This window comes from Protopterus annectens, chromosome 1.part1 (genome assembly GCF_019279795.1).
Source record: "Protopterus annectens isolate FY-2018-M chromosome 1.part1, PAN1.0, whole genome shotgun sequence".
NCBI classification, from domain to species: domain Eukaryota; kingdom Metazoa; phylum Chordata; order Ceratodontiformes; family Protopteridae; genus Protopterus; species Protopterus annectens.
This window is the reverse complement of record NC_056726.1, coordinates 1,874,475,740-1,874,490,611: the sequence shown is the minus strand read 5'-3', so window position 1 is coordinate 1,874,490,611 and position 14,872 is coordinate 1,874,475,740. Positions and strand designations below refer to the sequence as shown.

The 14,872-nt window shown below is 43.5% G+C and overlaps 1 protein-coding gene across 11 annotated transcripts in view; it reads right to left on the bottom strand.

The window, feature by feature from the left end:
- Window positions 1-14,872, bottom strand: part of LOC122812836 (protein 4.1-like) — a gene marked incomplete at its 3' end in the record, with an annotated part of 3,376,257 nt that overhangs the window by 1,193,582 nt on the left and 2,167,803 nt on the right. For all 11 annotated transcript variants that reach the window (XM_044084885.1, XM_044084929.1, XM_044084895.1 and 8 more), the window contains 1 exon segment: window positions 10,302-10,399. In XM_044084885.1, coding sequence (XP_043940820.1) covers window positions 10,302-10,399 — 98 coding nt within the window.

Below are 14,872 nucleotides of genomic sequence, written 5' to 3'. Positions count from 1 at the left end.
TGGTGGGTACCAATTTTGACTTCTTTTTGTGGATAGTGTAGCCCAAAGAGGTGAGAAGGTTCTTTACAAAGTCCAAATCCTTTAGAAGTTGCTCTGCAGAGTTTGCCTGAATAAGACAATTGTCTAAGTAAGGGTAAATTTGAATGTTTCTTTGTCTGCAAAAGCAATGACTGGAGCTAGGCATTTTGTAAAAACTCTGGGAGCAGTAGTAAGCCACCAGGCATTTTGTAAAAACTCTGGGAGCAGTAGATAAGCCAAAGGGCAGTGCAGAGAACTGGAAGTGCCTGTTCCGAAGGAGCTGCCTGCCTGCAGCTTTCCTTTATTGGGATGTGCAGATAAGCTTCTTTGAGATCCAAAGTCACCAGCCAAGAATTCTTGGCCAGCATTGGGAGCAACTGCTGAAGAGTGAGCATTTTGAACTTGGGAATCACCAGAAAAGTGTTTAGAATGGACAAATCCAGAATAGGGCGCCCAAGTGCTTCCTTTTTTTGGGAACCAGGAAAGTCTTGAGTAGAAACCCTGGCCTATCTGTAGTGTAGGAACTGGCTCTATTGCTCCCAGGTTTAGCAAAAACACTTGTTTTTCTGCTTCTGCCCTTTGAAGAGGGGGATATCTGGGTATCCTTGATGAACCGGGAAGGTGCGAAAGGAGAACTTGTAGCCTTGGGATACTATTTTGAGCACCCATTTTTCATCTGTGATGGTGTACAAGACATCTGCAAAAATGGCTAACCATCCTCCAAAGGAAACCATGGACCTGCAGAGGCAGGCAGAGGAAGGCCGGAGTCATTGGGAATGCTTGCTTTGGGAAGTTTGCTTAGAACGCCCCAATTTTGAAGAGGAAGACTGCCAGTGCTTAGCCTTTTGAGGGGTGGAAGTCTGTCCCCTAGAAGACCTGTAACCCCTAGGCCTAGTGCATCCCTGTTTACTATGGTCAGGAAAAGTCCAATTCTTAGAAGGGCAATGCCTACTAAAATGAGGAGGCTGAACTTGCAGAAAATCCTTAACAGTTTGCACAGATTTGGCCTTATCCTACAACTTTTTCAACACCTCTTCTGCTTTGCTACCAAAACGTTTGTCCTTGTGCAAAGATACATCCAGTAATTTAGATTTGACAGGTTCAGAAAGAGGCTGTTCCCCTGAGCCAAGCATGTCTTCTAATAGCAGAGCCTGTGGCTGTTGCCCTGCAAGAAGCCACCAAAGTGTCAAAACCACAATGTAGAGAATGTTTAGTGACAAGAGTCGCAGAATTCAATAAATCTTGCATGTCCTTACTCTCTATAAGGGAAGGAACACCAGCAATTTTAGCCTTAATGGCTTCCAAAGTATGCTGCTAATACTTAAGCATATGAAAAAGACAATTACCCGACCTAATAGCCAGGGTGGAAGAAGTATAAACCTTTTTACCCCACCTATTCAAGGCCCTAGATTCCCTGTCAGAAGGAACAGGATTTTTAGCAACCATGGCTTTAACACCTTTAGGGCCCAGAGAAATAATCTCTGGATCCGCAGTAGGATTCTTGAAAAGGAACGGATAAGAATCAGGAACTCTATACCTGTCAGGCTTTCTTGGAGCAGGAGGAACATAATTAGGAGTCAAAGAATTCTCCATGAAAACATCAACAACTTCCAAAACCGGAGAGATAGCCAAAGGCTTATGCTGTGGCAAATCCAAAAATTCCCTAATCCGTTTCTTAGACTGAAGGTAGTCCTGACTTTCCCATTTGAAATGCTCCCTAAGAGTATTCAGAGTATCTCCAAAAGAGAAACCTTCTGGAGGGGAGGCAGAAGGGATGGAGTTTTCTGCATCAGAATCCTCAAAACAAGAAAAAAGTTGAGAGTTTCCCTCCATCAGCAAAAGTGCTGGAACCCTCAGTCTGAGGCAGACAAAACTTCTGGGGACAATTCCCTAACCCTCTTAGAAGGTGGTGGCTGCGAGCCCCTGATAAGGGTCAAGAGATCACTAGCCATCTTAATCATCTGAGATAGAGGCATTTGAGGGGAGGCCGGAGCCTGCTTTGGAGTAGATATTTGTCTGGAAGGCCTGCTAGAAAGTCGGAGGGACTCAGGAGGCCTAGCCACCGCAATAGTCTGAGCCAAGGTCGTCTGTCTGGATCTGGTCTCTGGGCAGAGAAAAGAGACCTCAGAAGCCGGTGCCTGCTTAGCAGCTCTGGATCCATCAGAAGCGGTGACTGGTGGAGGATCCGAAGATGACGTGGAAGCCTGTGGAATGGAGGACTCGGAAAAGGTCTCCGCAGTCGCCTGTTGCTGAACATCCACAGACTGCAGGGGCAATGAAAGCGCCTCACTGAATACCGCTGGGCCAACAACCAACTTAACAGGGATGTTGTCGGCTAATTTGACCCTAAGCCTGTCGCAGTCCTTATCCTTGCACTTCTTAGGCACATCTTAAGTCGGGAGACCAGAAGATGCCATACCGACAAACTTAGGCCAAACACCGAAATGCTTGAACAAGATCCTAGCTCTATGGCAAATGGTACACGGGTTGAAAGAAGCACAAAGTACACAATTAGGGACGTCATGCTCAAGGCCCAAACAAGTGATACAATAGGAATGAAAATCACGGTGCGAAATCTGTTTTCCACAGGCAAGACAGTAATTAACTTTCTCTGACATTCGTTAAAGCAAGAAAATAGGGTCCCCAATGGGGCACTTATCTGAGGAGGTCTTCAACTAAACAGTCAGAATACAAAAAAAAGTACTCGGCCAACTGACACTCATGCAAAAAGCTTCTGCTTTAGGCTCTGCGGCAAAAAAAGACTGAGGAAATGGCATCGGCTGCCTTCCTTTGTACCTGACGTCAGGCTTAAACCGAAGGCAGCCGACGTCATATACCAAGAACTATGGTATTCTGGACAACTGAGGGCTTCCGGGAGCCGGATAACCCATTTTGTAAGGACTGCAACAGTGAAACACGATGATCATCTCTCAGAACCGAAGAGGATGCTACTGGAATTGAAACAGTCGATGCAGGAGTCGTCGGAACCGAGGGCTCCAAGGTCTTGACAATGGTTGGAGGAGGTGTGTACTAGGCTAGTTCCAAAGCCAGCATAGCTAGGAACCAAGGATAACCCCCCTGGCCATCAGGAGCTGATTCACCAGTCTCAATATATCAGCCTCAGAAAGACTCTTAGAACGAATAGAAGATGAGAAGAGAGATTTAAGGGGTCTCGCTTCCAGAAAGGGGCTGGGTGGCATACCTTTAAAGGGGTCAATGGAAGGAGAGTATTTAGTTCTTGGCAGTTGTGATAGCTTTGACACAGAGGAATCTGTCAGTGCAGAAGATGTTTTCGATTCTGAAAGGAGCTTTGGTCTGGAACCAGATAAATCCTCCAGTGCTGAGGAACTCTTCGGGTCTGTGGATGACTTGGGCATTTTCTTATATGGTTCTGTGGACTTTGGAACAGAAGAAGGCCTTTTCTTTGAAACAGAAGATGAGGAAGAAGTGCTAGCTTCAACTCTGGACTCAAATAAGGCCTCGTCAAATCCTGTTTTAAGTTGTCCCTTTGATATTAATTTGTTTTTCCTTCAGTCAGGGTTCGCGTAGAGAACCCATGACAAATTGAACAGTCTTCTTGCATGTGACTTGCAAGTGAATCTTACCCAGGCAATAAATGCATAAAGTGTAACAGTCGGAATTAAGTCTCTTGCCTTCACATTTCTGGCACCTTTTAAAGCCTGAGGTGCCTTTAACAGATTTAGCAGGAGAAGGGTGCTGTTTTTGGTCAGCTATTATAATGTAAATAACTGTAAAACAGTCACATGACAAGAGAAAAAGAAGCAAAGGATTTTTTTTTTTTTGAGACTAAAGGTAGGAGGTACCAATGATGGTATTTTAGAATACCTAATAGGTAATAAGTAAGAACAGGAAGTACCAACGATGGTACTTATGTTCTACCAATGGTAGGAGAGGGAAAGAAGCAAAATAAACAGCTACGTTAAAGTTAAGAGGAGCAGATAGACAGCGTAAGAGAACGGTATTTCTTAAAAGGGAATAAAGATCTATTTCAAAGAATTAGAAAATTAGAGAATAAACTCACTGTTATAGCCAAGGCAAGAGAGAAGGAAAACTGATGTGTCTTGTCTGTGAAGCGGCAAAAGAGATCTGAGGTTACTTTACAGAGGAGCATTACAGGTAGTACCTGGCTAGAGAGTTTGGACAGTGCGAGATGGAAGATCTGGCAGAGTCGGTTCCAAGGTTCGGAACCAAAACCACTGTCAAGTATTGGGTGAAGACTGACATCAGATCATCCTGTTTAACTTGAACAGGATAAAAGATAAACTTTAGATACTGGGAGGGGGGGGGGGGGGGGGGCAGTCTAACTTCAAAAATTAAGACTGAGAAAAACTGCACTACTAATTAGACAAAAAATGTTAGTAGCCTGGGGTCTTTTACACAGTGGTCTGACTTCAACTACTGGTGAGATCCGGAGAAGGGAACTCGGGAGTATAAAAAATTATGAGTAAAGAGGAGAATCTTGGGAAGTCAGGGAAAGTTATATGGGCTGAGCTAAATACTTGCTACCTATGTCCTACTCGCATCAATTTTTCCATCTTCCATATTCAGGATTGCCATGCAAGTCTCTTATTATTTTAAAGAAATGTCTGAGGGAGTCACCATCCTGATATCTAATAAAATAGAATTTCAACCCATTTGCCCTACTAATCTCTCTCTCTTCTCTTACCCATCTCGCACTTTTAAACAACCCTTGTCATAACTCTCACACACACTCCACTACATCTTACCATCAACCTCACTTCCCATCCTACTCAGCCATCTCACATGAACTCTTTACCTCTAACCCAATCTATTTCTTCAAACCAAAACTGCTCCAAACCCAACCGCCCCCTGTACTCCCTTCTTAAATGTGGTACCAGAAAATCACTACTCTCACACAACCCAAGCTACCATTGCCCAACACACTGCCTCACTCCTCTACTCCACCACATCTCTCTCTCACTAGCTGGCAACATCAACCCAACCCCAGACCTATCTCTAACATCAATTTCATCAAACCCTCCACTCAACCTACAAACTCAAAGTCCATTCACCTTACAACAATTGATGCACAAAGCCTAAAATCCCTAACCGCCATGCCATAAAATCCATAACCACCCCGACATTACCGCCGTTTCTGAAACCTGTCTGAAAACCTATATAAAAGATAGCAAAATCCTACCACCAGGTTTCCAAATCATTCGCAATGACAGAGACCACAAAAAAGGAGGTGGAGAAGCAATAATCTACTCCACCTCCCATACCATAACTCCGTCATCATCATCTCCTTTCGGCTTATCCTGGTTAGGGGTCACCACAGCAGAACTGTCTGCAGAATGATTGGCAGTGGAGTTTTACAGTGTCAAGTTGCCAGCCTGGAGCCCAACCTTCCACAGAAGGCACACACATGCATACCATAACTCCCTACTCCAATAAAACATCAACCTTTGCCAACGCTGAAATTATAATAGGTTTACTAAAAATAAACAACAAGTCCATATGTATCGCTGCACTCTATATTCCCCTGGTGATATCAAAACTCTTGAAAACATCCTGTCCTGGCTCTCCTCCAATATAAAAAATGAAACATATATACTTGGTGATATCCACATACTATTAACTCTAAAGCCCCATCCCACACAATCAACCTGTACAACTTCTCCCAATGAATACAATCTCCAACCAGACCAAATAAAGGTGGTACCTCTGGTACCATCATTGACTGGATCTTAACAGCTCGCCCAAACCATATCAACAAAACCGGAACATTACCTGATCTCCACAGTGATCACCTACCAGCCTTTGCCAACCGTTTCCCATCGCCACTGCATAAACACTACCATTATATCCAAACCCGCAACCTCTCCTCTTTCAACCCTCTAACTTTCTCCGAATGCTTAAAGCATACTGACTGGTCCCCTCTAAAAACCCTTCCTCTAGATGATGCCATTTCCTACTTGAACCACTCATTCCTAACCCTTCTCAATCAGCAAGCCCCCTCCCCCCCCAAACAAACACATCAAAACTAATCCCTACCCATGGCTATCAAAAGGTAGTAAACTAGCCTTGCACCAAAGGGACAAAAAATGGAAACAATATCAAAAACATAAAAACCCTAACACCCTCCTAGAATATAAGCAACTAAGAAACTGCAAAAGAACTAATAATTAAAGCCAGCAAAGCCCACTACTCCAAACTCCAGTCCTTGCACTCATCAAATCCCAAAAAATTCTGGGACTCCATCTCATCCATGCTGCATCCTGGCAACAAAGAAAACCCGTGCCCAGACACCAAACTCACCAACCTTGAAAGCCAGCCAGTTCAACTCTTTCTTCATAGACTGCATAGCTAAACTATCAGCCTCCTTCCCACCTCCCTCTTCCTCCTCCACCACCACCCCTTCCTGCCCCAACCACCACCCCAATCATCAACATTCCTCCACATCCTTCTTCCTCAAGCCCATCCCCACAAGCACTATAAAAAGAATTCTCCTCAAACTCAAACACTGTTGCAAGGCACCCGACAACCTTCCACCCACCTTCCTCAAACAATCTGCAGACAGCATTGCCTATCCCATCTCTATTTTTATAAACAGATCCATACAAGAATCATACGTCCCTTCTATCTGGTGCCATGCTTACATCATCCCCCTCCACAAAGGTGGCAAAAATACTGATACCACCAACTTCAGGCCAACTGCCATCCTTTCTCCTCTTTCCAAGATACTAGAGAAAACAATACAAGTACAACTCATGGCACACCTAACACTTAATCTCCTCTCCCCTACCCAACACAGCTTCCACCCTGGCCACAGCACCATGACTGTCCTTCTTTCCTTTCCTGAAACCATAAACCTCGAACGTGACTCAGGCAAGTTCATATCCACACTATTCCTACATCTGTCAAAGGCCTTTGACACCATCTCACACACCCTACTTATATCTCAACTCTCCACCCTAAACCTCTCTCCCACCACCATTGCCTGGTTTTCCAGCTACTTGTCCAACCGCCAACAAGTTGTCCAATGGAAAACATCAACCTCCCCCTTCCTTTCCACACCCACAGGTGTCCCACAAGGTTCTGTTCTTGGTCCTCTTCTCTTCAACCTATTCATTAACAACTTTCACCAATCCATCCCAGACTTGTCTATCATCCAATATGCAGATGGACTCAACAATCATCTGCTCAGCCTTCTCCCCCTCTGAGCTTCTAGCAGAAACCCAACTAGCCTTCAATAAAACAGAAACATGGATGCAATCTAACCATCCGGCACTAAATGTAAATAAAACCAAACTAATGTTTTTTTCCCCTACCAAAAACTCCATTGACAAATCTACATTCACCATACAGAGCCAAAACAACACCCTCCTTTAAAATTGTTCCCAACACCAAGCTTCTTGGCATCATTATTGATGAAGAACTAAAATTTGACACCCACATCCACTCCACAATAAGGAAAATCCACCAAAAGTTAGGTCTCCTCTACAGGCACAACCACTTCCTAAGCCCCTCTACCCATCAAACTCTTGCATCCACCTTCCTATTCCCCTCCCTTATGTATGGTGCCCCCATTTTCACCAATCTCCATCTTGGCCTTTGGTCCAAACTTGAATCCTGCTACCACAAGATCTCCAAATTTGCAACCAATTCAAGAAAACTCATCCCACCACTGCCACTCCCTCCTCACCCTCAACTGGCTTGAACTACCCAACTACCTCAGTTACCTACAACTCACCATTGCCCACAAGCTCATCTTTAAACCTGCCAACTGCCCAGCTCTCTCTACTTCCTTAAAACCTTACATTCCCAACCACTCACTCAGATACAAAAAACAAAATCTCCTTCAGGTCCACAAACCTGCACGACCTCCTGGCCATCTACTGCTGTCCCATTCCTTAGCTAAACAATGGAACTCTCCCCCCACACACCTACGCAACCTACCTAACCATACAAATTTCAAATCTCAGCTACTCTCTCCTCTTCCAAATGGGAATACCCTTGCCACGCTCCAACTTAAACACCCCCCCCCATTCCACCTTGCACTGACTCATCCAACTACCTCTATTACTTCATCCCACCCAAAACAATTCCTCCCATACTAAAAACTAATTTTCTCTCTACTATACTCTCCAATCTCACATATATTACCATCTCCATGCATAATATTTTCCTAACCTGCTAATGGCTAGGAGCTATATATTTTGAAATGTTAAACCTACAATTCAGTTTAACAAAAATATTCACTTTATGTAAATGCTGAAATTTCTGTACTGAATTACGTTTTCATTTTTGTAACATTGTGACAAGCCAGTTGCAAACATCATGGAACTTATCTGTAAATGTTTAATTAGCTGTATGAACTATGTCCTTTTGTAACATGTGAAATGTAACTTGCAATTATTGCGGAACTTTTCTCCCTGGACCTCCACTGAAAACAGGCTCTTCTTGGCCCAGTGGACTTCCCCGGTCATCAAACTTAAATAAACAACCAAACTGATAGAGATGCAGCCGGGATGGATGCCTTTTACATGTGCATTAGAAGTTAATGAAGACTAAAATACCAGGATTGGCTTTGTGTGTGTTACATTAAATCTGTCAAACTTTTTGGAGCTTGTTCTTGTTGGTCTGAATACGGAGTATTTTTTTCCAAAAGTAAAACTTCCTGCAAAGTGTAAAAGTGGCAGCACTATTTACTTTGAACCATGGCTCCTTGTCTTTCTCACCTTCATTTGGAAATTCCTTGTAGCCATACATTTTGGCATATCATGTAGTCAATACAAAACAGATATATACTGTAGAATAAACCGAAGGCTGAGAAAAGGAATTCACGTTATAACAAAAAAGAGGGCTCGGGAATCTATACACATCATAAAAATCCTCATCTTCATTGGAAGATTGAAGGAATAACTCCGTTTCCCTTTTTCTTGCTATTTTCTTGAACCTTTACAGTATCTACAATGGTCTGGGTAACTCTTTTTATCTAACAATGGACACAGGTCTTGTGAAGGTACCAGCATAAATCCTGTTTCACTGGAGTTTCTTGCATTATATTAAAATGTTCTCTTGCAAGAGTCTTACAGTCAAAAAGAAGGCTGCATTAAGATAGGAGCTGATTAGCTATATTTATAGTGGCCCTGGCTTTGTTAAACAGTGCTAAGTTAATCCACTGTTGTGATAAGTGGATCGGAGAAAACTGACTTGTTCACAGGGGATACCAACATAAGTACTAATAATAGAGTTGCCAAGTCCTTATCTTTCAGATGAAAAGAATTTTAAAAGGATAACTCTTGTTACTATGATGACTTTATATCCCTGGTTTGGGGAGTTACTTGAATATTATTACCCTCTTCAGAAGAGGAACTGTAATGTTTACATTTTTAAGTTATTTTACTACTTCATTTGACAAATCACCTTTAAATTCCTAACTTTCTACTACTCGTTTTAAAACTACTTAAAATACTATAATTCTGATGAAATGCAGTCATTTGTGGTACAAGCTTATGGCAATCACACTTCAATTTTTTATTAACTCTATGACTGATGACTCTTGAAAATGGAAAATGGTCATGAAACATGAATCACTACACAGATGAATTATCCCAGCACTGATGAAGGTGAAGCACTCAGAGCTGCAAGGGGGAAACCAAGGTTCCATGGAATGCCAGTGTGAACTCAGCTGGCTTTCAAAGGGACATGGGTACTGGTAAGGTAATGTTACAGTGACCCTCCCCCCAAAAACTAATACATACCAGTAGTTTTGTGCTGTGATTGGAGTGAAGAAATGGGGCTTGAATACCCAGTGCCATGCTACGAAGTTTTGGCCCTAACAGCTCTCTAGAGGATCAGTGTTCTTCTGACAGAACCAGGCACTGAAGAAGCTAGCCTACAAAAAAATGGAAGTAGGTGAACAATACCGCCACACCCAGCTTGAAGGGATGATGGTAATGAAGACTCAAAAGAGATGAACCATCAAGGATGAACCATCAAGGGCAGATCTGGATGTGCAACCCATAAGAACTCAAAGAAAATATGTTTGCCTAACTGTGTAAGAGCACTCCAGCTAATATAGCAAGTGGGGGTTGTATGGCACACACTTTAAAAAATATTCAACACTGTACTGGAAAGATAACTTCATACATATATCTCTAAACCACACACAGCAATTCATATTTTTTTCTACTAGGTTTCCAGTCCCACACTCCATGACATTCATCATTAATTCTCTGATGAAAGCTAATGAGTTTTGGACCATTAAGATGTCAAATACAAACATAAAATCATACCTGAAGAAAGCATGATGTTCCACACACACTTTCCATAATTTTTTTGAGGCCCTGTAATTGGGAAGTTTGAATCCAATGGTGCTTTCATATTGCTCTTGCTGTGTAAAGTAAACATATACATGTACATCAGTATTAAGAAAAAACATAAACTTCATTTCACTAATTACTAAATCTAGAAAAAAAATGTCAGAAAGATGTATATCGACAATTCAACTTGAGTAATGAGTAAAGTACAGTAGCATCAGTACGTGTAGATGGCACTAGAAATCAAACAGCATTAATGTACAAACCACTCAAGTCAGATATTTGACATGTAATCTACTTTGTTTACATTTTACTTCCTCAATGAGAATGGCTCCTGCAGTCGAAAATGCAAGTAAAAAATCTATATCAGTTAAATAAAACAGAGGTGAAAGTATGGCAGACATCTCTTAGAATAACCAACAGGGAACTATTAAAAAATACAATCTATAAAATTTCAGTCTCCAAATTAACAGCATTAAATGGAAGTCAAAGCTATTTTATGCCACTCATTAAACCAGGGTACTTCATATTACTCATCACACAGTTTGTTAGAAAGATAGAAAAAAGTTATGTACTCGCCATAACGTTCCATGTTTGTTGTCCATGATCTCACCTTCATTCTTACTGGCTAGTTGGGTTTCGGAACCAAGCATCAGTTCCGACTCAGCTGCATACTAAAGTTTGAGTGCTCTCACTGGCTCGAGGCTACACTGTATCCCATGATGCCTAGCAGCTGTTCCCCAGATCTCGTTTGAGAACCAACACTAGACTATACCAACTCATCCCATAAAAACAAAATGGAATAGATGCGCTGCCCTACTCTGAAAACAGGTGTGAAGAGAATCAGGCACCTATAGCCAAATTTATAGTTCCTCTCGATCCTCTCAGAAATGGGAAAGGAGGGTGGGTCACAAGAATGAAGGCGAGATCATGGACAACAAACATGCAACGTTATGGTGAGTACATAACTTCTTTATGCTATGTTGACCTATCTCATCTTCATTCTTGCTGGTTGGGACAGCATCCCCAGCACCTTCATCTTGGGTGGCTCAAGGGAATAAACTCTTCAGAACTGTGGATCCAAAGGAAGCCCTGTTCCAGGAGGCTACATCTACTTTGTAATGAGCAATAAAAGTATGAGGGTTGACCCATGTGGCAGCTGCACAAGTCCAAAGGAAGTTTAGCTTGGAAGCCAGTAGAAGTAGGCATGGCTCTAGTTGAATGCCCTGTAATTTTGCCTGGCAGCTGTTTGTTATGCAGGTTATAGACATAAGTGATGGTATCTGTGAGCCATTTTGATAAGGTGACCTTTGAAACTGCAACACCTTTCCTATTGTCTGAAAAAGACAGAGTTGGTCGATTTTTGAAATTCTTTGGTCCTATGTACATAGTTGTCTGTGCATGTCTAACTGATGAAGCTTGTATTCTGCCTTGTTGCCATACTTAGGGAAAAATACAGGTAACTCAATAGACTGGTTCAAACTGGCCTCGGAACAAACTTTTGGTAGAAAGGAAGGATTCGTTCTGAGAGATACTCTGTCTTATGAAAGATTAAATAGGGAGGACAAATGGAGCTTGCAATTCTGATGCTCTTCTAGCAGAGGTAATTGCTGTTAAAAAGACGGTCTTCCAAGAAAAGAACTTTAGTGAGCACGAGGAGGCTGGTTCAAAGGGGTGTGAGGTCAAAGACAATAATACCAAATTGAGGTCCCACAGAGGAGGAGGTTCTCTTAAGGGAGGCCTTAGAAGAAAAGTACCCCTGAGAAAAGATTTGCATAATATATGGGACATGATGTTGGACCCCATGTCTCCGACATGGTAATTTGAAATAGCAGCTAGTTGCACTCTTACAGTGGCTGCTGCTGCACCTTGATCAAAAATTTCTGTTAAGAATTCAAGAGTCACAGATAAAGGAGATGTAAAGGGATCTATGTTGTTTTTGTCTGCCCAATAAGATAACCTCTTCCATTTATTTGCATAAAATTTCCTAGTGGAGTGAAGCCACCATTGTAGGTCCTTCCTGCAGGTGTTCGTGATGAGAATTTTGTGGGACATAGGCAACTCCTGCATAGACCACTGGGCAAAAAGAAGCCACTGTAATATTCATGTGTAGACGTGCCAAAGGAGCGAATGTGATTGTCACTACCATTGAACCTAGGACTTTTTTGGACAAATTTGGCTTGTACTTTTTTCTTGATTAGTATGGAGACTTGGTGGCGTAGAGTCTGTACTCTTTTGTAAGGCAGTTTTGACACCATATTTCTTGTGTCTAAGTCTGCCACTATAAAGGTAATATGCTGAGATGGGAACAAGGCAGATTTTTCTAAGTTTACCATAATTCCCAGCTGAAAGCAGAGATGAATAGTGGAGTCCCCTGTTCTGGTTAGTAGATGCTCGGTGGTGGAGGTTAGGAGCCAGTCGTCTAAGTATGGAAACACCTGGAATCCGTGACACCTGAGGTGAGCCGTAACTACTGCCATGCACTAAGTAAACACTCTGGGGCTGAAGTGAGACCAAAGGGCAGAGCTCTGAACTGGTAATGACTGGCTCCCACCCAGAAGCGCAGATACCTTCTGGATCACCTGTCCATCTTTATATTGTAGTAAGCATCCTGAAGATCTATCGAGCACATCCATTTGGCTTGTCCCAAAAGGGGGAGTATAGACTGCAGTGTTACCAACCGGAACTTTGTCTTTTTGACAGACATGTTTAGTCTGCTGAGATCTAGAATTGGTCTCCAGTCCTCTGTCTGTTTCAAAACTAAAAAGAAGCTTGAGTAAATTCTGGATCCAACTTGGTCTCCGGGAACTTCTTGGATGGCTCTTTTTTTTTTTTTAGCAACCATTGGATCTCTAGGGTTGCTTGATCCCTTTGACTGGGTGGAACATCTGGGATGGACTATGACCAGAGAGGTGAGCGGGAGAAGGGAATTTTGTATCCTTTGGATATGATGGACTGTACCCACTGGTCTTGAGTTAAGTCTAGCCAGGCTTTCGGGTACAGTGATCATCTCCCCTCAACTGCCTCAAGAGGTGGGCCTCCTTTCAGTAGTGCTGGAAGGGTCGACCTGAGAACGTATCTCTGTCACCCTGGTTCTGCGGACCTCCTCTTCCATGTGGGCAGTGTCTTCAGTTATTTCCCCCCCCTCTGCCCCTGGGGGAAAAATCACCATGAGTGTCCAGAGAGAATAACTTGGATTTTCGGAACCACATCTTTCCTCTCTTCTGGCCCTTGCGATAGGGCCTCTTTGGGGCAGAAAAACATACTCCCACAGTAGAAAGAGTCTTGCCATCCTGCTCACTACTGGTTAGGGTCTCTTTTGCATTTGGCCCAAACATGGACGAGCCATCAAAAGGGGCATCAATAAAGGAAGACTTGAAGGGTTCAGCAAAATCACACAGACGCATCCAGGAATGTCTCCTCGGTGTTATTTCTGTACCTGCTGCCCTACTCGCTCCATCAGCTGCATAGGAAATGAGGCGCATGGATGACTTAGTAATAGAGGTTAAGGTCGCAAGCTGAGAGTTAATTTTGTCAGACAACCCCTGAGCTGTAGCACCTCGTAGGGCATCTCCTAACTCCTTAAGGAGATCCCTCTGCAAGCGAGTAAAATGGGATTGGCAGTTCAGCGACCTAAGGGTAAAGGCTGCTTCCCATATCTGTCCATCATACAAGATTCCTTATTTGGCAGGTGAACAGATGCAGAAGTTTCAGCGAGTTCCTTCATAGTGGCCGCCGCCACCATCATAGCATCTACCAGGACTCCTTTTGTTAGAAACTGTTTGCCCTCTGGGGCTGTGATAAATTTGTTTGGCCTCCTCGGAACTGACTCCACAGACTCCGGAGAGCCCCACGCTTTCCGACTGACCACACCCAGCAGCTGGTCAAAAGGTGGAGACACCGAAGAGGTGGAGGGTCAAGAACCAAATGCCTCCAGGTATACAGACTCATCCTCAGAAAGGGAAAGGGCTTTCCGGCCACCTCTCTGTTTCAGGATCTCTAAGATGTCCAAAAAGTAGACATCTTCAGAGGGTGACCGTGGGGACCCTTCCGATTCCTCTAAGTCGGTATCAGATGTAACAGACTCGGGGGGGGTCTATGTGTTTCCTCTTACACATTCTCTTCGGGGGGATGTTCCGGAGGTTTCGGAAGAGACGGCTTCGCCCACTGGGGCATCCTGGGGCACTGGTTCTCTATGCATGGGTTGGAGGAGTGATGTAGAGGTTGACACTGGGCCCTTGGGGGGAAGAGTAGCTGTAGATGAGGGTGGAGCAGTCTCAGAGGAAAGCACACTCATCACCTCAAAGGCACCCTGATCTGGGGCAGAGAGAGGACCCCCGGTCTGAGGAGCCAGGAGATTGCTCCCAAATCAAGGATGAGGGCTCTGAGGCAGATGTGGGCACTGAAATGACTTGGGCCAAAGCTCTGAGTGGAAGAGTTGGATCCTACAAGGGTCCGGTCCTATTCTCCCTCCTGGAGCAGACGAGGGAGTTTTGACCCCCCAGACCCTTTGACAGAAGAGGGTATTGAAGTGGTCGGAGCTGACA